This window comes from Rhea pennata, chromosome 2 (assembly GCF_028389875.1).
Source record: "Rhea pennata isolate bPtePen1 chromosome 2, bPtePen1.pri, whole genome shotgun sequence".
Taxonomy (NCBI): domain Eukaryota; kingdom Metazoa; phylum Chordata; class Aves; order Rheiformes; family Rheidae; genus Rhea; species Rhea pennata.
In genome coordinates, this window is record NC_084664.1 from 30252060 (window position 1) to 30278064 (window position 26005).

Consider the following 26005-nt stretch of genomic DNA (forward strand, 5'->3'; position numbering starts at 1 on the left):
CAACAGAAATCATTGGGCTCAAATACTTAGCAGCTCAGTATGATAAGATGACCGCATTTTTATTTACACAATAACCTCAAATCCTCATATTAAAAAGTGGCAAATTTTTTTGCCCTTTGCTGTTGTAAGTGTGACACATGTAACAATTATTCATCATCCCATAATGGATCATTTTTATCAGAGTCCTGTGTCTCTTCTGTATATATAGAATAAATATTTATGTTTTCTTATTTTTCTGTACTAGAAGATACAGATAGAATAGGTTTGAAGTGTCAACTATAATTCATTGCCTGCAAAGAAAAGCTTTATACTGATATTGTGTGAAAGGAAAAGAATAACTAAATCATTTCAGCAGCAAGCTTATAACCAAGATAATATCAGCATTTTGCTTCTTGAAAATATATCTGCCATAAATTAAAGGAGATCTTCAGTATTTTATTAAAATACTTGGGACAAGTTTAACCCCGTCTTCAACAGAAATGTATATATGAATAAGAAAACTTGTTTTTCTTTAAGTGAAGGTCAAGAGAAAGTTAAAGCAAGCTTGCAGTTTACTTCTTACTAATTCTGCAAATACTTTCTTAAAAATGATTTAATAGAACAGAATGCATGATGCTTATGTAATACCAAAGTGAAGGCACACATTATAATGTGATGGAAAGCTTAAGATAGTAGATATATGTAAGGCTTTACTATTATTACAATAGTAATATAATATGCAAAAGTACCAACTTAAAACATTAGTGAGTATACTTGAATGAGCTCTTAATTTAAATAAAATTGGCTTCAGCAATAAACAGTGTGGTGGAGGTGCTTATCACATAAAAAATATCCATTTAATACATAAATAGCAAAGTAATTGGGGTTCTAAGAATATGATTAGCATTCAAAATAAGTTTGTAATAAAACATTTTATACACAAACACTGCATCTTGCAACATTTTCAGGTGTGCTTCTGCAGTTTCTTTAATGAGAAAACCACAGGAAGGTGTTGGTACTACTTGTAGCAAGGTAGTAACACAAGAGAAAGGTTGTATGTGATGAAACTGTACTTGTTTGACAGAATTCATCGTTGTCCCTTTATTATTTATTAAAGCGTGCTTGTTTAGTTCAGAGTAGTTTAAAGGACCATACATGGCATTTCTCTGCCTAGGGGAGAAACGCACCCACTCCCATTTACAGGGGAAGTAGTTTCAGACTTTATGTGAAGTGTCCTGGCCCAGGCATCATGCAGCACCAGTGTATCACCCATTTGCAGCCAGTCCTGTGGATTCTCCACTGCGCTGTAATTTCAGCTGGGGCCAGCGAGTGTGCATCTTCTGAGAGATGTGCTCTCTAAGGCACTTTTATGGAAGAGACGTTTATTCTCTGGAGCCTGTTCTTTCCACATCAGTCCCTTCCACAGAAGACCTAAAACATCTATCACAGACTAGAGCAGTTTTTTGCAAATAACTGGAAAACTGGAATTTGGAATTCTTGCATGTCTGAATTTTAGTGTGAACTTCAAGTGTTTGTTCTGCAATAAATTTTACATAACCAGTGTAGCATGATGTTGATGAAATGAGCTAAAGATTTAGTAACGTGATATATTTATAGGAATGATATATGTGATTTTACTAGATATACCCTACATTTCAACTTAGAATTGCTAGCAAGAAACATGAAAATAATAATTTTCTTTTTTAAAAAAATCAGGTGTTAAGTAGGCAATATGAAAATGAATCCTTCCTTGCTATGACTAAAACATCCAAAAGCAGCCCTTTATTTTGGGAGTACATTAAGAAGATCATTAATGTAAAGTTATGCCTGTGTCCCTGTGAATGACATGAGTAAGGCATTTTCTGTTGTAAAATTGCATTAGTATTTTAGGAGTTATAAGAATGTCATTAATATGAAACAAAAATTAATTACTATGATAAAGTAATAAAATTTGTTTAATAGTGAATGATCAGTAGCTTAAAAGAAAATTGCAATTTCGATTTTAATTCCTTCTGTAAATAATTTCAATTGCAACCAGCTCTGAATCTTTAACTTCTGTGATTATTTACAGATAAGGTGGAATTTGCTCCTAGATGATCAGTCTGTAGAAGCAAAGTATTATGGGTGACTCCATTTCCTTGCCATCTGTGCCTGCCATAATGTATTTAGCATATGCATTCAGGTAGGGAAGTGTTGTACCATCCCATCTTCAAATCGGTATGTAAGAAAGACAAGGGTGATAAATTATGTTCTGGACATTCTGCTTTCCCCAGAGAGCAGAGGACTTAGCATCTTGTGTGAGCAAATTGTCTAACTTTCAGGGAGTTTGAAGGCAGGTGAGATGAATCTGGGTCTTCGGAGCTGAAATTACCAGCCATTCTATATGAATTAGAAATGAATTGATTAGGTCCATTCACATTTGATTCAGGTTGCAGACATCTTTTTTAAGATGATGTTGTTTATATTGACTGAATTTTTGTCAGCCGTCCCAAGAGGCCTCCTAAATAACACAGGAATTCAACCCAAACAGCTGCCTGCAGATGGAGTGATAACTTCCTTTAACTGTTAGGTAGGCTTTGAATCCTTAGTAAAGAGGAAGACGTTGAAAGCATTTATATCTATAAATTCTGCCTCTTCCTTTATAAGCAGCATAATACTGTAAGAATTGTTATTTTCTGGACAACAGACAACCATTTATACGTGGCCTTTTCTTCTTGCAGATTCACTAGGTCTTCTATCTTAAAATGAATAAATTAGTAGTAGTAAAGATAAGAAGTTCAAATTAATTGTACCATTTTCCACCAACTACTCTGAGGCTGGAAAACTTTTTTTAGGTTAAAGACTTTCAGCAATGTTCCAAAGGCATTTGATATTGAAAATAAACCTTGGCTGAGTAGACAACGTAAAACTCAGAATCGAAAACACTCACAGTGATGCCTGCATCTGTATGGATATGCTTCTAGAGAACTATCTAGAGTTTTCTATTGCTTACATACAATTAGATGCATGCTGAAAGCTTGTAATCAAGTATGGCTAGCTCATTGTTCTTCTCTTTAAAATATCTATTTCTATATCAGTGTGAGAGAGAGACTAAGGATATGTCTACACTGAACTGCGTGGTCATGCACATGAGAAGGTAGGCACTCATGTACCATCAGTCATTTTAGGCTGTTGTATGTATCTGGCTTTCAGCTGTGGAGGTATATGCCTTTTAGCATTCTCAGTCCATCTTTTCAAAGAATTTGCTTGTGGTGTGTTGTGGGACAAGTTCATCAGAAAAAAAAAATTATTAGCCTACTAATACATAAAGCAGAAGCATTTCTTGCTCTGAAAACACCTCAGTATCCTCTGTTCCTTTTCACCAAGTATGTGGATACACCAGATGAATAGGTTTCATTGCAAGTCAGCTGTCTGCCCTTGGAAATAGAGGTACTGAGAAGTTCTTGTTTACTTTCATACTTTTGTGAACTGTGGGAGCCTGCTGATGTTGTAGAACAAGTATGAGGCCTTCACTGATGCTTCCTTCATAATCTCCCACATATGGCAATACTTCTAAAGCACGGAAACTCCAGATTCATATAATCTTACAGACTTTGGATACTGTTGGTGACTACTGAATTTCAGCATGAGAATTCACATCTTCACAGTGCTCTGTGAGTAGCTTGCTTTGATCTTCCAGCGCCAGGAAACTTTTTTGAAGAAGCTTGCGCTTGGTCAGAGCTGTGTTCATCTTGGTCTTGTCATACTAGTGTCCCACATGGCTGTAAGCCTGTGCCTTAGAAATTTCAGCAAGTCAACTAATGTTGTGTTTGTGAGGTGGGTCCCGATGCTGTTTTGGCAAGCAGTACATCCCATTCCAAGTGAAACAGTCAGAAGGAACAACAGGCTTTCTGGAGTGCTAATTTCAGTTAGCCTACTGAAGTACGCTTCAGTACGCTTGCGTGTGTCTTCCTGAAAGGATAAGCAAATTTGTTAACTGTGGAGTATCTGTTCTTTGATTTTACAGGGCTTGATGGATCACTGGTTCATAATCGTTAAAGTAGGAAGTGGCAGAATTATGTGCAAGCCAAGCCATGGAGGATATTTGGCATTTTGTATGTTTGGACAGACATAAGATTTTGTTATCAATTGACTCTTCTAATCCTTTCCTGCCACGAGTTATGAAATCATATGCCCTGAGGAAAGGAAATTCAATTATGCTTTTAACATTTTCAGATTAGTGGGGAATATGCATCTGGTGTGGGGAAAGCAAGATAGTTGTAACTACAAAAGTTAGTTACAAAAATTATCCCAGCTGATATAAATACAATCACAACCTGCTCTATTCTTCAGAAAAGCTCTAGCATTTGAGATAAAGGCTTCTGTTATCACTGTTAGAATCTGTTTTTTTTGGAGTTATGAAACATTAATGTGGTGACGCTTACTCCATGTACTTAGTCAGGCTGCTATATCAGATATGTGTCAGAATACCAAATATTTAGACTTTAAAATATTGAAAAGTTTGGCTTATTAAAGCAATGGTAGAATTCTATCATATGCCACCAAATGGATTTTTGGGAGATAACTGGCATAACAGCATACCAGCAGATAGACCAGTACATTGAGACTCTAGTTCTCCACTCCGCTGCATCCCATCTCACTAAAATTTTACAGTTTTTGATAATTCCTTTTTCCATGAAAAAAATGGAAGCTTAGTTTTCCAGTTACATTCCAGATTAAACAAGAAAAATACTGGGATGAGAAGTGAATGGATGTTGCTAAGCAAGGAGGAGTGATGTAGTCATGTACTTGTTCTCTTCCCAAAGCAGAAGAAGCCAGCATAAGCTGCAGAATAGACAGGTGGACTGTAAGAAAATATATATATATATGTAGCCAGTTGAAAAAATTAACTTTTATGTTTTGTTCTTTCATTGAAAAAGTTTAACCCTCAGACTCCCAGTCATTTTTGGTCAAATGGATAAAATATGTTGCTGAATATAATAAACCTTAGGATAAATATGGTTTCCTTTATCCCCTCAGCAGAATACAACAAGACTCTTGGCTTGAAAAGTCTTTAAAACAGGTGAATAAGTTGAAAGTAGCATTAATTGATGAACTATTAGTCAATGCCTAAGTCAGTCATTATGAAGTGGACACCATTGATGCTAATTTTATAGTTGGAACATATTGCATTATTCCTCAGACAAATTTCTAATTTTGTAAAGAGAGATATTTGTCCTTTTTCAATTTTTCCTCTTTGGTTCTGTGCTGGTTTTCTTCCTAATCCTGTTAAATCTCAGATTAGAAGAAAAAAAATGATATAGAATTTAAAAAAACACAAAGCAGGTACCAAATATTTCCTTTCTAGAAAAATCTCTTCAGTCCCATCACCTTGAATGTATCTATAAATGGAAAGCTGTTGTTTCTATCTTGCCTTATGTCAAGACAAGATGAAGTGGCTGAAGTTTGAAAATAGAGAGAGGATTTCTGTTGAATGGTGGTCCCATAGCTTGGAACATTCCTTAATGCTTAAAGACACTTACAGATTATAAACCATCTTTAAGTCAAATTTAATCCAGAAAACAAGGCAGTCATAGAGCTAGACAACCTGAAATTTTGTTCTTTTAAAAAAGTGGAATGGGGACAGCAACAAAGAGAGGAGAGCTCATATGCAAAGGGAAAGGCCACTGAGGAGATTTTTAAGAGTTATATTAAGGTCCTTCAGAAACTTTCCAGTTAAAAAGATGAGAATTTTGTGAAATGGACTGTGAAAGGCCAAAAGGAAATAAGATACTGCAAGCAGTAAGGTTTCTCTGAAACATTCACCAAAGGGTGAAGTTTCAGACATATGAAGGCAGCAAAAGGAAATGGCTTTCAGGAGGAGGATGGTGTGGGCTTGTGACATGTTGTGTATCCCTGCTTCTGTCTAAAGCCGTCAGGTCAAAGTAACTCAATGGGCCTGCAGAAAACACCCTTTTCCTGTTTGCATCAAGGTATAAGATCTTGGGAATGAAAAATCTATGGGATTTTAGCCAAGGCATAGAAGAGGGCTGAACTACTATGATGAAACTACTCATACAAAATAAAAATCCACTCTCAAAGGAACAGAAAAAGAATTATAAGTAAAGCCTGAATTTTTGCATACACCAAGAGTGGAAGTTCTTTCATTACACAAGAACACTAGCTTATACTAGCCAATGCAAGCAAAGCGGTATTCAAAAAGTCTTGTTCTGAAAAGTAAATCACCTTGCAAAAATATTGCCATGAAATGTATTTTCCATTTTTTGCAGGTCTTCCTCCTGCATACTTCTGTGCTTCTTGCGGCTTAATTTTGAAATATCCTATATAAATCAAATCCTTATAGTTTGTGAGAAATTGTAGAAATTGTTAAGGAAAGTGTTAGCCTTAAGTGGTGAAGTGTGGTGGGTTTGGCTATGCAAGAGAAAGTGCATTTCTGCAGATTCTGAGTTGTGCAGCTGTAATCCATTAATTTATTGAAATTTACTTTTGCCAGGGGTGGTTACAGGATTTTAATCTCTTGCTTCTGTTCAAGGAATGGATTAAAGATGGAGACCTCTATCAATAGTTACTATATTTTGTGCAGAATAAAAAGATATGTGGTAAAAAGAATGTGGTAGTGGTCATTTGAGGTAATATCTTAAATAGGCTTCTGCTAAATGGGCTCCTTCTGTCTGTTATGGGGTGGCTGTTGATGGTATGCATAGGTCCTTTGGCCTATAAAGAAGAAAAGATAATACATACTAATGAGGAAGGTATTGCTGAATTGGGTAGCTCATAGGCATATGGGCTGCAGCAGCACAGTATCTAATACTGTAATAGTCTACAAATAGGAGCTATTCAAGTTGGGATATGTGTACCAATCAATTATTGGTATTTAAGTCTGATATATTGGCATATAAGTCTGTTTTTTGTTTGTTTGTTTGGTTGGTTTTTTGCCAGACTTAGCTTCTTACCTGCTTTTTGAGTCATATCTTGATGTGTGATGATTGTATGCAGCCAGAGCTAGTTTGTATGCTGATTTGTTTGAAGCTATCTGTGGATTAAACTTCTGAGTTAATGAGGAACTGATTGTGTGGATTGGATTACCTCCTGGATTAGATTTCAAAAATAATTAATTTCCAGTCATCCTCTTTCAGTATTTTCATGACATTTTAGTCCAAATTAAGGTGAAAATTGGATTAAAAAGACAAAGCGTGAATTAATTTGCTGAAGCAAACAGTGTTAGTGCCAAATTTTGTTAAAGGGATGCTACTGAAAGAACTGCGGGTCTCTCTTCTAATCCACAGGGAATCCGTGGGCCTCTGAGTTTAAGGACCTCATTTCCAAATACAATGCACAAAGGGTACATAAAATCCTGTTAAGTAGTTTATTTTGTGCATTCATCTCTTGTTTGTTTACAATAATAAAAATGTTGTTTTCAACCTGGAATAATCCCATTCATGCAGAAAACGCTTTGTAAATGTAAATACTGTATTAATGACAGCTCTGTTCAGAGCAAGTGTTTTAACCTGTTAGGCAATGCAAATTGCTGTCTTCCTGTAATTGAAGTTTTGAATACAGAAAAGAAAATTCTGCCTTTTATTATCCTTAACAAAATAAAGATTTTCAACAGGAAAAACTCACTACCAATAGAGGTAATGCTCACTATGTCTGCAAATGTTGTGTTAACAAGGCAAATGAATTACTGCTGTTCTTGGATGAATGGAGTGTTGCACGTGAAACTTCTGCTGGCCGTTGAGTAAACAGCAAAGTTTGAGACATGATCAGAAGACAGGATTAAGTGATCCATTTTAAAAATTTAAAACTAGAAAGTAAATATCCCAAAGTTCATGCACCCTAAGGTGTAATTCTGGGCCACAGCCTTAAAAATTACAGTCACCTAATGCAAGACAACCTCCATATGAAGTACATTCACATAGTAAAAACTGATCTAACTCAAGGGGACTACTATAGCTTTCACAGAAGAAATATTGACTACCACTTAAATGCTATTAAGATCTGGTCTTCCATGGGGAGCAGATACCTGTCCTCCTGATGAAAAAGAGGAAGAGATACAACAATTTCATTTGATCCCTATGGCTGATTTACTAACACAGACTGTATGGTTACTTTCTTATTTCATTACGTTTTAAAAATTAACTCTTTGTCTTTTCATCATTCCAAAACAGACACCTTTTATGTGCGTTGCCTTCTGATTACTCTCAAAGCATCTTTCCAATTAAATAATTTCCTAGTGAAAAACAAGTTTATGTGAAGTAGAATTGCTTTTCATATACTTTATAGCTTTCCACATATTTTACCATATTGTGTATCATAAAATTCCTGCTATTAATGGTTATTTACTTTTCCTAGAGACAATATGTGTACATATATCAGAGTTTAGAACCAAACAGTTTCTTGCAGTAACTACACTCATTTTATGCCTTCTTTTGCTGGCTTGAAAAAGAGCGGGTGATGATCTGCTCTAGAAAAGTTAATGCTTTTAGAGCCTTCTGTACCTTCTGAATGTAATAATAATGGCACCGCTTAGCATTTCTATAAAGCTTGTCATGTATAGAGCTCCTTCCTGACATTGAAAGTGTTATTATTCACATTTAATGGATGAGTCCTTAAATGTAGCAGTGAGTTTGATTTGCACGCCCCTCCTCCGCCCAGGACAGATGCATATTATAGGTAGGGGTTAAGTGTCGGTGCTGAGATTTTTACTGAGAAATTTCTCATCTGAGTGTCAGACCTATGTGCTATGCTTTACTATAGCCACATACATTAACTTTATCCAGATTTCTGATAGTAGCCCTCTTTCAGATTATAAATCCTGTTACGTACCTGTCCTGTATTGACATTTGTCAGCTCATTTCATAGAAGTTTTCACAGCTTCTTAAACACACTGTGCTTCATACATGCAATTCTCACCTAGGCCCGAACTCGGTTTCCCCTGCAAAAGCACACCTGTGTGGACCTCAGGGCTCAGCACTTTTTGATGAAATATCTGCAACAACTGTCTGATTCTGTCTGTCTGTCATTAGTCAGTATATTTATTTTATAATGAAATACAAAAAATGAAATATATGAAATAGTTCACATACATTTCAATGATATCTGTTTTTAAACACTTTTGACCTTCCTTGGCCCAAGGAACAAAAGAGTGAATGCCCATTCTACTGATCCACTTACTATTTTTATTGTTTTATTTCTTACCCTTCTCTTCCTTCATCTTTCTTTTGTAACTGATTTTAGACTCTGCAAGACCAGACTCCCCAGATGTGTTTGTACAATATCTGGCATGATATGACTTGGCCATGATTCAGATGATTAATTGATATTATAGTTAAGTAAGTACTGTGTAGATATAACTTATCAAATTGAATGACTATTTATTGGAAGGCGCTGAGACCCTTCTAGATCAATCTCTTAAAAGACATCATTTTAGGAGTTTTGAATGGATAGTGGAAGCAACAGCTAACAAAATTTTTCTGGTGATCATTTTTGAGAACTTTCCTCCTTAAAAAAAAAACAAAAAAAAAAACAAACAAACAAACAAAAAAAAAAAACTCCTAAAAGGTTTCCTTGAAATTGAATGAAAATATCTGACTGAAAATTTCTTAGTCCAGTTCAGTGCAGAAATGATTAATGTCAGTGACTGTCACTGATATTAAGGACAGTAGTACTGGCAGACTAAGACTGGTTAATACAGAAGGTAGAAGAACCTTGATTTGTTGTCTGACAACATACGTAGCATTTGCTGTATTTGCCCCATAGTCTTCATATTCTTAATGATCATATTTTTAAATTGCATTCACAAATGAATTCATGTAATTACATGTTTGTTTCTAAATATAAATACTCTATTAAATGACACCACTACCGACTTTTGTAATTCTTGATTTGTTGTATGATCGATGGTGCATCTAGATGAGAGGAAACAGGCAAAATTAATTGTATCTAATACAAGGAAGTATTTGCCACAGCAGAACTCTGCTCTGTACTACAAAAACATTTCTTTATTACCTATTCTGTTTTGTGAGTAAAAGAGATAGATGAAATTCGTTTAAATTGTCAGTAAATAGAAAATAATCAAGTAGGTACTGACTGTTACCTTGATATCCAGTTCTTTGAGCTCCTGTATTGTAAAGAAAGAGACAGGACAATGATTGAAAAGAAACAAATAGATTGCAACTAAGTAAATTAAGTAAGCAAGCACGTATTTGATAGTGATAGTAAGAACAGTGAGAATTATGATAGCAGCAGTTCCATGAAGAGCAGAAAGAGTTAAGTATTGAACGTTGCTGCAAAGCCATTTGCTGACACTAAGGTGCTGGGCAGAAATTCTTCAGAGGCAGCTGACAAGAAGCACTACAGTTTCGGAAAAAATGCCATGCTTGACCTGGGTCAATTTAAGTTCAGTATTCCATTCAAGAGAGGCCTTATTCTACAGTTCTACCGTCATACATAACTATTTTCTGGTAAATGGTATGTTCAGTTCAATGATCAGCTGAGCTGAATGTAAAGATGCAGCTGAATTTGTTTGATGGGCCCTTGATGACTGTGAATATATTAGAAGCATCATGATACAACCTAAAGGCAGAACGGGAAACAAAAAAAAACGTTTCGGTGAATACACTTCTGAGGAATAGAACTCAGCTTCATACAGAGTTTCAACAAATGATATTAAATGGCTTCAGTATTTTAAGGAAAAGTAGATAAATAGTGATTTATAATGTTTACTCTGCCATGAGCTGTTCTACCATAAATATGCAAAACACTAACTAGTTATAGCCAAATTTCCCTTTTGGGAATCATTTAGCTTTTCAGTAATTGAATCACATCGAAGTATTTTTTCTCCAACTTTTCTAACGTGATTTGTTGGAAGGCAGGGAGAGATAGGAAGCAAGCTGTTGTCAAACCACAAGATATCTTTGATGTGGTGTAGTGAAAGAATAGTGCCTAGATTTCCTAGAAGGAAATGCACCAGGAACGCTTCAGGAATCCTATTTGTGGTGATTATCTAGACCAGGGTAAGGTCTGTCGATGGATTTGATCCTCATTTCTGAAAGGCAAATGATCTTTTTTTACAGAATGTCTATAAATAGTGATATAGGGAAAAGTTTTGTAAGCACAGCAGAACATGTTTGGAGTTGGATGCTGCTTGTACAGAGCAGATTTCCCAAAGTCAATTTTAATTATGGTAGTACCTTAAATGCTGGACATTGCATCGCTTCCAGCAGGAAGTGTTTCATCATATTATCACTACATAAAACTACAGTGAAACATCATTCCTATCATGACAAAGAAATTACTGAAACATCCACTAAATATGCCCGTGGAATTTAGTAACAGTTGATTTTAGAACCTCACTTTGAAATGCAAAGCCCGAAATGGGGATTAAGGAGAATTCATTCTGTTGTAATACATAATACTTTTTTTTATTATTATTTAGAAGCTGACCAACTTGAAAATATTAAAGCTTTAGTATATTAAATGTAAGGGTTTTAACCACAAATTTACTATGTCTTTATTACCAAAACAGGGCTTGAGCTTTCAAACACAAATATTCCATTGTATGAAACAGGACTGTTCACATATGTAGTCTCATATTTACAGGATCAGAACAGCAAATGCTACCTTTAAATACAGAAATAAAGTCAAAGTACAGTAGCAAACATATCTCCAAGCCTCCATTTACTGTCTCACCAACTTCACTCCAACTTCCAAAGCTATAGTCTTCCTGTCCTGTATCATTTCAGGTCCATAGCCAAACGTTTGCATTGTATTGCCTAAATAAAAGTATGTTTATACAGACTGTAAAGGAAGGACTTTTACTTTTGAGTTGACCTGCATGTGCTAGCTTAAATTTAGGTTAAATAAATGATAATAGTAAGGAAGGTATAGTTCTTCCATTAGGGATTGTACTTGGGTTGTTAGTGTAAAGCTGTGGATGTGGTCCTGACCTAGAATATTCTTTGGGGAATTTTATTTAATGGATGTTGAAATCATTGGAAGTTCTGTCTAGTTATAGTTGTTGGACTTCGGATTTTATCCTTTTGTTTCATACTGTAGGAAAACGATACAATTCCTTGTTACTACACCCCATATATTTGGGAGCCAAAAGAACAGGAAAAGGAAATAGAAGTTTTCTGCATTTGCCGTCCAGAATTTGTCCTATCTAGTAATTTGTTTCTAAATCTAAATATTGATATGTAAAGAGTATTAGAGCTGTCAGAACAAATCTAATAATATTAGAAGTTCACTGAAATGTTTGATAACACCATAAGTAATGCCCAGAACTGCAGTGATGTGTTCATGCCGGTGGAATTCTGAATGTCAGTTTGTAGTTTTGGGGACATAATAGATGGGATTGTGTTTTTAAAAAAATCTAAAAGTCTTATCCTTCTCTCTGATTTTTTCCTCACTAGCACAGCTTTTATTTATTCTCTTAGCTAATTGCTCCATCTACTTCTACAGCTTATTACTTTTCTATAATTTATCATTTGTAACTTCATAGATTGGCTTTAAAAATTGACATTCTATATTAGAGCAAATGCAAAGGCATTTTTACAGCATTTTCTTATATCGTTTTTTTGGAAAACAAGTGACTAAAATTCATTTGCTATGTTGTTCAGACTGCTGTATCATCATATTAACACTATAGAAAGATTCATCATTATGCCGTGAACCTGACCAGAAATTCATGACTATACTCAGGTGAAATGCTCTAATGAAATATAGAAAGAGGAAAAAAAAAACTGGTAGCTGTCACATTATAGGAATGTTTTCATGGATTTCCTGGTTATTAAATTTATAATACTGCAGTAGACTTTTTCTAATTAAACATACATTTTCTATTGTCATAAAAAAACCTTTGATTATGCTTTTTACAGTAATTTAATTAAGCATTTCCTGTAAGTTCATTTCAGTATCTGTCATGGCTCACTAAAGTTAGAAGTCAGCGTAGAATGGTAGATTAATTGTCCTTTGTCTTAAATGAAATAAGAATCCCAAATATGCAGAGTCATGAAATTTAATTGTGTTCCTGAATTGGTTATTCAATGCTTTGGAAACCTGAATCAAGAAATACTGAAGAAGAGGGCCAAAGGTTGTTAAATGTAGCGAGTAACACAGATTTTGAACTTTACTTAATGAGCCAAGTGTTTATTACTATGAAATAAATGCACCATTTAAAGAATTATGGTGGAAATGTAAAGCATTAAAGCTCTAATTAATTTTGGTCAGAAGCATGCAATGCACTCATTTTTCCTAAAACATTTTCATTAGTGTTTAGATCTCCTCTGTTTCTGAGATAAATTCATTCTTTTCATGCATTTTTTCACTTCAAAACATGTACGTCATTAATGTTGAGGGATGTCTTTCAGCTGCCTTCAATGTGTATATTTCTTGTTCATAATTTACACAAGTGTTTATATTTCACTTATTTGTGTCTACTTTTCTATTTGATGTTGCTAATCATTTGGGGAATGATTTCTTGATCAAATCACAAGCTTATTTGTGAAAATAGTTAAAGCATGAAAAAAAGGCTTCAACTGCCATTTAGTAACTACCAAAATATATGCATATGTATAGTATAGCAATTGAACGGTTAAAATTAGCCTCTTATAGAATTTCTTTTGTATTAAACGGCACTTAGAAATGTAATTGGTTAAAAAAACATTAATTCCTCATTGTTGGCCCGAGAACCTTTGCACTCGTGTACATAGCTGTTGTAGGAATAAATCATTTTTCTCTAAGTATCAAGAATATGCACATCATGAGGTTTTGCTTGTTATAATTTAATAAATGCCCAGTGTAAGTATGCGAGGAGTATGCACAACAAATATTTAAAATCATCTTGATATAGGAAATGTTCTAAATATGCATTGTTAGGTGGTGAAGTATTATTCTGTAGTAGTATAAAGAGTATTTATAAAGTAGAACTTTTTGATTTAATTTACAATTCATAAAAAAGCTTATATTGTCACATAAGTGGAAAATGTTATTGTAATTCCCATATATATGCTCATAGGTGTAGATGCACAGATGTAAGTAGTGTAGTTGAGTGACAGATATGCTTTAGAAAGGATCTTAATCAGAATAGTTAATCAGATAGTCTTAATTATGAAAGCTAAGCCTGCATTCTGAGACTGAAGTGGAGATTAACGAAACCTCTCCTCTGCAGGCACAGTGCAATCCTGTTTAAGTTGCTTTTCCTCGTCTCCAGTTCATAATATGTCAGCATTTATTGATAGAGTGTAAGGTTTATAAACAGAAACTTTTTAGAGTCTCAGACTGTTAAAGAGCAAACATTTCCTTGTACTTTCTTCAAGGAGACCCAGCTGAGCTGGTAGAACAATGGTTTGGTTTGAAGCACCACCTGCCTTGAAGAACATCCCAACTGTAGTGGCAGTCAGCCAAAAGGGCCACTCAGTGGAATGGCTGCCTCCGAAACGGGAGAGAAACAGATGGAGGGTCTGAAATCTGGCAGCCAGTCCCACTTCTGTAGTAAGCGTTAAATGCAGTTTGACTGTAAGGACTCTTGCAATGGTACATTTATCTATATAATCAGAATTAGAAACAAGGAAATAGAAAATACAGAACACTGACAAACATTTCAAAAAGCCTTAAAGTTCTTGTACCAGTGCAAGTTAAAAGAGTTTGTGATAAACATGCAGCTGCTCATAGCTTTTTAAGAGGCTCTTTATTATAAAAATAACTCTCCTGATCTTGCATTGCCACCTAGGGTACAATACCATTTACTGCAGGAATGAAGCACTGCTTTGGAAACATCCAGCAGTTAGCATTGCTCTTTTTACTGAACAAAATGGGGTGGAGAGCTGCATTCAGTTAATTGATGTCATGTTTACTTACATTATAATGCCAAGCTCATTCATAGCCCCCGTTTTTAACGTACCGGATCAGCAGAGATTCTGTTGTAGGGATTTGGTGGGTTTTGACAGTAAGAATTAATGGAGATACACATTAAAAGGTAAGACTGTCAGCTGGCGAGCGGTCCCAGAGGGTGTATTTTCTCGATGGCTGCTTCAGAATACTTCATGAAGCAAATGTCAAACTTGTCAAGGCTGTCACTATGAAAATGATCCATGTAGCAAGGGTCTCCTTTCCTTGGGAAACAAACAGCTGCCTTATCACTGCATAGCTGCAGTGACAGAAACCTCTCATCTATCACAGGAAATTTATATTTGCTTCTAATATCCATTGGTAAAGAACTGTTCCAGTCATACTCTGTATTTTTGCACCACTCTTCATTATAGGGCTTGTCAGCAATATATTTGAAAAGATAGCGTGGACTTTGGAAGAAAAATAACTTTAGAATTTCACTACTTGATGCTCAGCTTCCTTACTGATTTAACTCTTAATATATAGCCCTCCAGGCTCATTTTCCTCCACACTTTGACTATTACACTGGAAAATAAGAATTTAGAATTTAACATAGACAAAAAAAAATCTGAAATCTGTCCTTCCTGGTATATTTTTGAAGGGTATTAAAAACATTTTTACCTACTTACAACCATTGTTTTTATATCTTCTATCTGTGAGGTGGAAGATGAAATATCTGCTGCATACTGCAGATTTTGGAACTGCTAATTGGACAGCAGCCCCTCAGTGAGATATGAACAGTAATATTTATATATTTTTACATTAGCACTTTGTTCTGAGAAGCAGTGGCATCTTCACTATTATAATAGAAGTGAAGAGTAGACTCCGAGTGAAAGGACACAGGGAACAGCACATGTCTTTCACTGTTGCTAGATGGTGACATGGGCATTATGTAGGGTTTTGGTGCAGCTTTTGTGGCATTCCCAAGGGCCGGTGCCTGTGAGTAGCATTAAAATGCCCAGTGGGGCCAACATTTTAACATTAAATAGTTTTGCAGCTCAAGTAGGGAAAGGGCACATATGTCAGTACGCACAGTTAAGGAGTTGTGGGGCCTTGAAGTGGGCTGGGCGGTTGCCAGTACCTTTTAAATGTCATTCAGAAGTTTAAGCTTTAACAAGCTTTAAAATGCTTTCTTTCTGTGGGCTTTCCTGTGGCTAGGCACTGTGTGTGCCGGGGACTCAGGAGAGGTGTGTGACCGCTGTGCAAAAATTCCCCAGTAATCTTGATTTTATATAGTGATTTTACATGTATTTATGAGTCCTCTGTAGAGTTAAGAAGTGTTTAGAGTAACTGCTTTCCATCTATTTGAGTGCATAAAGCTCCTCCACTGACCAGACAGCCAGTTCAGATCTTACTGCTGGCTGTGGTTACCCTTCCTGTTGGCATCTCAGGTGCTTGAGACCATTTGGTAGGTGATTGCAGTTCACGGTTCTACTCAAGAAGACGTATAATCTCTGCAGGAACCACATTAGAGGAAATGTAGGTATAAACAGCCTCAGAAATCTTCTAGCCATGTATTTGCGCTGAAGAACATCCTTTATTCTTCTGGAGTGCATGTGATAATTATTCCTTTTGCTTGAATAGGCTATATAATCTTTCACCTGTTTAGGCTTAATTTCCTGACAAAGCCTTCAAGACTTTTTACTTTTTATCCTGTGAAATACTTGCTGTTTCTTATGACCAGTTGGACCAGCTCACAGAAGCTTAGTATATAAGTCCTATTACAGCTTTGGGGAAGAGAAGACTGAGGGGGGATCTTATCAATGTGCACAAGTACCTGAAGGGAGGGTGTCAAGGGGACGGGGCCAAACTCTTTTCAGTTGTCCCGTGTGACAGGACAAGAGGCAATGGGCAGAAACTGAACCACAGGAAGTTCTGCCTGAACATGAGGGGGAATTTCTTCCCAGTGAGAGTGACGGAGCCCTGGAACAGGTTGCCCAGAGAGGTTGTGGAGTCTCCTTCTCTGGAGATATTCAAGGCCCGCCTGGATGCAACCCTGTCTACCATGCTCTAGGTGACTGTGCTGGAGCAGGGAGGTTGGACTAGATGATCTCCAGAGGTCCCTTCCAACCTTGCTGATTCTATGATTCTCTGATTTGTTGGATTAAGATACTCTGTAAAGTAATAGTGTCTGAATTTGGCCCTAAGTGTTTCTGAGATGGTACTTGTAGTTTATGTGAAAGTAAAGAGAAACCTCTAATTAGTCGTTCTTCGGTATACATGTATGGTTTTGGTCTTTGCTTCCTTTTTTATTTGTTCAAGTATTCATTGACATCATACTATAATATGTAGCTGCCTGTTAAGCTTATAATATGGGTTAAACTTTGCATAGCACAAAAATAGTAAATCTATTTTGTTAAATAACTCTTTGTAATAGAACTTACTTAGAAATTTGTTCCTCCATCTTGATGCATTAAAAACATCCTGTACAGTTTTTTGATTCTGTCACTGAAGGCTTAGAATGCCTTTTTTTTATGAAATGTATAGGAAGAGACAAATTACAGATATGGTTTAATGCACAATCTGTAAAATGGTGCATTTTCCAGCACAGTTAATTGATGTGTGATATGTTCTACATACAGAACATTATGTCAGATTCCCTGTAGAGTTAAGAATTGTCTAATTCTCTGTTATCTTCCAGATTTCGTATCATTAACTAATGGAATAAAAAGAAATTGGCAGACACTTTAAATGAAAATGGCTAGAGAGGGGGAAAAAGAGAAAGGGACACTCAAAACCCTATTTATAGTTGGGTTTTATGTCAGAATTTGTCGATGGGGGAATATCCTGGAATAACTACTACAGAATTAACTTTTCACGTGGACCCTCTTGTGCTGTGCTCTGAGCACCATTTGTAGTTGGCCTTCAACATGCTTCCAAAGGAGATTAGGTTGTATGACTGAAACACACAATCTCAACTGTCAGGTCAAAATTTTCGGAGCTTGATTCTTAAAAGTAAGCCCCTTACCTTTGCTTTCTGGTTCCTAAGGGCATGTAAATATCATGGTGCTTAGTATTCTCATTAACCTCAGCAGAACTATTGAGTGCTCAGTACTGTATGAATACTTTGCAACATTTATTTAGGTGCCAGGTAGTAGGCTCTCGGTTCTTAAATGTTCACCCTAATAGTTGTGACCCAGGAACGCTCAGCTGCCTAGTGTCGACTGAGTGGTTTGAACCATGAAATGTCCATAGGATATTTAAAAACATCCCTAGGGCATCCAAGGGACCTTTAATCCAATACCCTGCTCCATCGAGGAAAGGAGAGATGCCTCGGAAAGGAGTGTGAGAAACATGAACATGTTTTCGGGGTCCCCCTGGCCCCCCCACTCCCCAGTGAGGCTTTTCCAGCTTCCTGCAGTCAGTGGCTTAAGGAGCTCTGAACTGAACTTTTGATTCAGGGTGTTGTGTTTAAGAGCACTTTTAAAGCCCTTTATACTTTTTCTTGTCACTATTGTTTTTGTAAATTTATAAGAATAACAATTCCAAGCTTAATAACAATGCCATCTTAATTCATTCCAACAGGAAAATAATCCTTGGGCTGTTCAGTGTACTTTCTCAGTAAAAGTAATAATGTAATCTTGAGGAATTCACTTCCCTTTACGCTCTTACAAATCACCAGATCTGTGCTTAGGAATATTTTAGGTGAGTGAATTCAAAATGTGCTTTATCAGAATTTGAGTCTCTAGTTGTCTGCAGTCAGAAAAGATACTGAGCCAAGTTTGATTTGTGGGAGCTACTAGCAAAAATTACTTTGTTCCTTTTACATTTTAACACCAAAATGACTGTTCTCTGTTTCAGGATTTTTAGGGGAGAAAGCACAAGACAGTAAATCATAGACAGCTGAAGCAGAATAAATAAAAAAGTAAAATAGAGATGTGAGGTGTTAATGTGAATAATGTGAATTGAATTACTGTGAACTGGAAACTGGAATTCAGAACTTCACCAACAGTAGCAACTTTACACACTGCCATCATGAACTGATAATGTAAAAATAGAATGCTTTCTTTCTTTTGCTGTCCTTTAGAATTAAAAGCATTATAATAGTAGGTGATAATTAGTAAAACAAACATATTAAACATGTTTAATCTTCAGTCTCTCTGGCATCATTTCTTGATAATGAGGCTATATCGGCTATGTAGTTGAAAATTCAAACATTATTAATGACATTAAAAACTTCAACTAATTCAGTGTTCTATATGCAGTCATTGGCATGCCTCTTGCATTGTGAGAAAGGAAAAAGATTAAAAATTGCATTGAAACTTTGCAGTGTCAGCAAGCTGAAGGAACAGTCAGTCAGTCTGCACATCTTAGAGTGTGGTTAATGCATACTCCCTCAATTGCCAGTTTAAATCTTTCCTGAGTAAACTGGCAGTGATATTCCACTTCTTAATTGATGGGAGTTCACGTCCCATAATTTTCTGACAATTTACAATAATTAGCCACCCTGTCATTTTCAGGCCACTGCTGTCACTTTTTTCTGGCAGTGATCTACATGGATGCCAGAAGAGGTAGTTCAGACTCCCCAGCGTCCCTGGCCCATCACTTCTGCCATCTCTTTTTGTGTAAGCACTGTTATTCATGTGGCAATGCACACATCAAGGAACTGTCCTGGCTGAAGACACATCTGACAAAGAACGGGCTTTCTCCTCCTGTTAATGTATTACCATAAAAAAGGGTGAATCATCGTTATTCTGCCTTTTGCATAACAGTCACCCATGTTCAGAGATATTGCACTTAGAAAGTTTCAAAATGAAACATGGCAGTTTCTGACCTTGGAAAACAGAGCTGGAGTAAAAATGCCTCTACAAAATTAAAAAGTCATGTATATTTATGATATAATATTAAGAAGTCCTATATATGCATGATACAAGCATGATATAATATGACACTCTTCAGAAAATTCTTGTGCTTAAAAAGCACAAAATTGGAGGAGGGACCTGGATGTCCCTGGAAGTCTGCCCACATAAAACCTCTTTATACTCTGTATATTTTACCTGTTCAGATTTGTTCTACCTGGTTGAAACAACAGAAATGAATGTAGAAAAGAGTATTGGTACTCCAAAATATCCTGAAGCAAAGGCTTCCATCTTTAGTATTTAATCCAAGCAAAGCCTGCACTGCCTTTAGCCAGTCAGCTGTCATTTCTGTATCTCAGGAGACATTGATCATTGCAGCTATTGCTGTAAACTAGGAAATCTGCCAGAGATCAAACGTGACCTCATGAACACAGAATTAAAACATTTCAAGTCTACACAAAATCAGAAGATCCTGTTACAAAACCTCTTCTCCTGGGTCAAACATTTTGTCAAAGAAAAATAGGCTCAGGAGGCTAATGTTCAGCATTGAGTTTCATATTCCCTCAGCCTCCTGTAGTCCTCAATGGAGGCAAGTCCCAGTTCCTTTTCCTGTAATCTTTTAAATTTCTACATGTTTGCTCTATTAGGAGAAGAACCCATTAGCAATATTTCAAGTATGTGGGCAAAGGAATTGCATAGGGTTTTGGTTCCCTATAGGAGGGAGTATAAGAAAGGCTGTTGGGTTAGTGGCAGGTTCTGTGATAGGGGGGTGGATTACTTGTCAGAGAGCCATTAGAGATACAACTTCCAGACCATTTAGTAAGCAACGTCAGAAACACGCAGATTTGGTGTTCTTATTTATATAAGTCATTTATAAAAGAGCCTTACTGTTTTTTTCTGTAAGGGACAGCAGTTCCTGTGGGTGGCTGTTTAATGCAGCAGCGTTCCTTGTCTCTCGTCAGCAGTGTATCTGACACACAAGCATCTTTACATGCTGCTGCTTTGTTGTTGCACATTTTGTCTAGCCTTTATGTTCCTGAGAAGTCTGACCTCTATGTGTGTGCTGTAGACTGCTCTCTCGTGAATATAGGATGCACATTAGCAGGCTGTTGGTGTACACCTATGCACAGACATGTTTCCTCACCTGAACCAAAAGTGCCACAGGGCACCCTACAAATTTTTTAAAAGGATGATGATCCAGAAACATAAGAAGAAAAGCTTTTAGCCTTTTGTGGTCAGTTGTGACAATATTTTTCACGGCCTACCCTATCCCAGGAAGGGGAGAGAGGATTTAGAGGCAGAATGCTTTGAAATAGGTGCATCCGTAATAGAGAAACTGGCTTTTCAATTTTATGTTAATGTTGTGTAACATAATATAAGACTACAATTTTTAATGAGATTTTTCATTGCTCTTCTATTTTGTGATGCTCATGTGATCTTCCTATATATTCAGTATCTTAAAGTCATTTTTCTAATTATTCTCACAAGCACCCATTTCAAGTAGAGGATGGAGGACCAGAAACAAAGAGATAAAGTTACTTGCCTAAAATAATAGAAGGGGCCTGTGTTAAAACAGGAAACAGTACCCAGGGTTCATGGATATGACATAACTTCTTCATTGTTTTCTCTCTCTTTGCTTTGATTAATTGATATTGGTTATGATGAGGGGCATTGCTAGAGTACCTCTTAGCTCCCAAATGTCTTTTTGTTATGGAATTGGGTTTTGTTTGTATTTTCAGAATGAAGAAAAGTCTCCATATTGTAAATCAAAATACGGACAGGAAAACTGGCCGTACTTTGAATGAGTGGAAAGGTCTGTTCATGATGTGATGGGTTACAAGTGGCCCCATGAACTTAGTCTAGTTCTCTTAGACTTTCATAATTTGTATTTTGGAGGTCACTATTTTAGACTGAACACAAAAGAGTATTAATTCCTATGGAAACGAGCATTATAATGTCACTTCATTTTTACAGTATGACCCAAAGAAGCCCATAGTGAATTATGAGCCCAACTCCTGGAGTTGAAGCTGTGGAATATTGTAAGCATGCTGCTGCCTGACATGCTCATGTTTCCTATTTTAGACCTGACTGATCTTCAGATAACATATGGTGGTACAAGTAATTGGAAAATTGGCAGACCTGTCAAGAAAACATGCTAGATGGGACAAAAATACGATGCTGCAGCACATAAAGTGTCTTTGAAGTTAAATTTATTGCCTTTTATCAAATGGTGAAGTAAACGTATCTGGTCTCAAAAAAAATGAAACATTTTTCAATGGCAGTTGCTTTTCAAAAGTAGTTTTTAGAATAATGATGAAAGTTCTTGTGTTTTGAGAGTAATTTTGTGGAAACCTCTGTTCAAGAGCAAAGAAAAAGTCTGAAATGGCTGCAAAAGTTTGAATATCATGTCATATTTGTATGTTTTAGTGAGTGGTCAGGGCTACAAATAAAACATTTACTAATTAAATTATTCTTTCAATCTTAATGTAGATGAATAGCCTTTTTAAAATTTTGAATATTCTTAACATTTTCATTTCAGCTTTTCAGAAAAATCAAACTCTTCAATAAATAATAAATGACAATTACTGTTTATATTTATGCTTATTAGTCAGCCAAGAGGTGGCTAAAATATATACATATATTTTGTTTGTACATGTATTATATACATACAAGTACAAAAGGCTTACCTCTTCAATAAATTAATTAATGTTTGCGTTTTCATTTTCTTTTGTAGGAAGATGAAAATGAAGCTGATGAAAAAAATCCATCTCAGGAGCTGACTTTGGAACAGAAAAAATCAAAAAAATAGGAGATTACTGTCTTGTTTGAAATATTTACAAGTTGTGTAACAGTGATTATAGTTTCTCATTGTAAAATTAACAGAAATATTCTCAATAAAGTCATTGAAAATTAAATTTGTGCTGCACTGGGAAATTAATTAAGTGGCTTTTGGTGACATTTATGATTATATTAAAAGCTGAATTCTCAGATCTGAAACACAATACCAATATAATTATAAAAGCTTTTAGAACACAGTGCAGAAAGCTGATGTGTTATCCATCACTAATAACATTTCCTGATCAAACAGGTCAAATTTTTTTTTTTTTAACTACACTGAGCAGTGCTATCCTGAAAAGCTAGCTATAACTCAGGCACATTCTGGTATTTCTGGGTGAGAGTTTTGATACTTAAGAGATAGGAAAATGTACAATCTACTAAATAAGTACTGAAATTTCTTCTGATCAGTGATAAAAATAAATGTTGCCAGGGACTGCACAGGGGCAAAGATTTTATAATATGCCCTGTGTGTTTTCAAACATACTTGGCTTTTGCATACTTATTGTGATTTTTAGTTTGTTTCATGTTGTGTTATCATTTTCTTCCATATAAACCTTTTCATCTGCATATGATCATTGTTTTTTAATAAATGTCAAGCTTTTGTCTTTACAGGTTATCCCATCCAAATTTAATTTCTTTCTACCCATCTTTCCATTCTAACAAAGAACTTTTCTTGCTGTGTCATAAAACCTTAAGTCGGTAGCGAAAAATATTTAAAAAATCCTACACTCAGCATTTTTTATTTCAGATTAACCCCAGTTTTTCTGTCTGTGCAGGTCAGTCAATGGGAAGGTTAGTACAAGAAGCTCAGATGTAGGTCTCTGGCCAGATAGCTTGGCGGCACACTACAAGAAGAAATCAGGAAATTGCTAATTGCATATTTTAGAAAAAGAGCAACCATCACTCAAGTCTCTACAGTGAAATTTATCTTGATCTAGGAGAGCTGAATTTTCTTCAGTTGATAAAGTTCACCTCTTTTCCCACTGTTCTGCGTTTTTACTCTTTTTTGGTATATTGGGCACTAAATCAGATTGTAAATAATATTCACCAGTCAATTTTATCCCATCTGTATAAATTATAGTTTCAGATATTTTAAAACAGGATGAATATGCTTCAGTAATATTCTTTTCTGGTTCATGAGGTTCAAATATACATAGTTCTTGGACAAATTTCAATCATAATTACTCTACAGGAGTTTAGTAGTAGTTCTCAGTTGAAAGAGGGCAGCTATCATGTAAATTAGGATATAAAACAAGTTCAGCATTGGTCTGGTTGGTACAGATCAGCCACTGTGGCCAGCGCAGAAAGAAGAGGGAGTATGATTTCAGTTTACGATAGCAGAAGAGACAGGTGAAGGACAGGAGCACGCAGATTTACCACGTAGGAACCTGATGGACAGCCCTCTGCACCACGGCGGGATCACGAGGAGGGAGGGAATGGAGTGACTCTTCCTTCTTTTTTAGACTAACCCAGAAAGCCAAGGTCAGTTCTCACAGCTTGGCAATTACCAGAACCTGAGGAAGATGCAGGATCGTCGTCGGGAAGGGCTGCAAGGCAACTGAGCGTTGAAGGAGGCGACAGCAGGCTGCTAAGCAAAGGTGAGAGCGCGAGCTTTGTGTAGGAAATATGGGAGAGGGCTTAATATCACTGTAGTGTAATGGGAGGGAGACCATGTCCGTGACCGTGATGTGGTCTCTGCCCGACCACCCTGAATGCACTCAGTGTTTGAGTTTATCCGTGCAAATTCTCTTACTGAAATTAGTAGATACAGTCTCCATTTTGCAGAATAATCTACTTTCACTCAGTCCATGGCAGTAAGTTTGTACCTTTGCTGTGGGCCTAAGCTCTGTGACAGCCTGGCACTGCACCAGTTCCTGATACAGGAAAGGTAGTTATTTGAAATTCAGTTTTTGCCTGAAAATGTATTACTTGGCTCTCAAACACCTGGATGAGAAAGACTTACAGATGTGGAAAGATACTGAAGCCTTCAATTGGTGCATAGTGAGGATGATTTTAAAAAGAGTATATATTTCATAAATTCTTGAGAATCTAATGTGAAAGTATATAGTATATGTAATTACTTAATCGTACTTTCAGTAACTTTTTCAGAAATCCAACAGACACCTATCAGCAGAAACCTACAATCAGGACTGATAAATAGCAATTAATCCCCAAGTTAAGTTACTTAATTCCAAAAATTTTTAAATGTGAGAAAATAGAAATTTCCACTGCAAAAGAATAATCAGCAGTATCAGCAGCAGCAGCTGGATTTGAGAGTAACTGAAACAAATGCGACTGAGTTAAAATGCAGTCCTAACTTCATCCTTCCAGAAAAATGGAAGAGACCTATTTAGTGACTTGAGTGTAGACTTTTTTTCTAAATAGATTTTTTTTGGCTGATAAAGGCCAAATAAACACTGTACTGGAATAGGTAAATTTATTTATTTTGATTCTGGTTAAATTCAGTTTGCAATTGGTTTGACTTCTTTGTTTACTCTTGGATTTTCAGTATGAATTTTCACTGCATTTTTTCACATATTTTTCTCGCAGTTTCTGAGGGGTTTTTTTTTTTGGATACAGCTTGCTGGGTAAAGCAGATGGCCGCAACAGGCCCGTAGGACTGGCACGTGACACATGATGAAGAGTGTTACTCTTCATCAGAACTATGTCTTCAAAATCTTGTGAAAAAAATGTGGGTTTTCTTTAAGGTGTATCTGTGCTACAGACAACCATAAGCCAGGTGGAGTACTAAATGCAATCTGCCTCTCGAAGCAGGAAGAAACTAAGCATGGTAATTTAATGTACCAAATGCCATAGGGTGATATTCAGATTTGACTTCTATTTCTACATCACCTTGTCCTTCCTTGAAGGCTAACTTAAACCTGGGATGGGCAAAAGTTTAGACAAATTTGATTCAGTTGAACCAGTGTATATGAACACACGTGCACACAGACACATACATGAGCCCCAACAGCCAGTTTTAATCTGTCCTGTTCACTTTGATTCTCTTTCTATTTATGCATAAAAATGATATGGTGCTCTGAAAGTCTAGAGAGAAGATCTTTGCTTCCAGGTTGGCCCCTACGATGCACGACAGTGAGTGGTGTTGCCCAGCTGGGAACTGAAGTTTTCTTGTTTGCAATGATAGTTATTTTGGGGTGACTTAAGGGGTAATTGTTTTCTGTTCCTAAGAAGAAACTGTCGTATTTCTCATATTACAGCAAATGTATTACGTATTATTGTTTTTATTCAATCATCTGTATTTGTTCTCAGTGATCTGCCTAGGATTTTGTGAACTCCAGCACTATTGTATCTAGTATATACACCACTTTAACCTTAGAGAAGAGCACATGATTTAGCTATGACTTCATTTTTTGTTCTCAGAAAATGCTTAATTAATCTCTTGCTTCTAGCTCTACAGGCTCTGAAATATTTGGATCTTAAATGCTGTGCAATTCTGAGGATACTACACAAGAGGAAACATATTTTCATATTTTAAT

The 26005-nt window shown here is 36.1% G+C and overlaps 1 protein-coding gene across 4 annotated transcripts in view; it reads left to right on the forward strand.

The window, feature by feature from the left end:
• The window catches only part of PHF14 (PHD finger protein 14), a 167426-nt gene extending 144844 nt beyond the window's left edge, over positions 1–22582 (forward strand). For 2 of the 4 annotated variants that reach the window (XM_062569178.1, XM_062569182.1), the window contains one exon: positions 22402–22582. In XM_062569178.1, coding sequence (XP_062425162.1) covers positions 22402–22476 — 75 coding nt within the window. In that variant the 3' untranslated portion in view covers positions 22477–22582. Of the gene's footprint in view, positions 1–18393; positions 18476–22401 lie in introns of those variants that run through there. The other 2 variants (XM_062569179.1, XM_062569180.1) reach the window with 2 other exon arrangements.
• The last annotated feature ends 3423 nt before the right edge of the window (positions 22583–26005 follow it).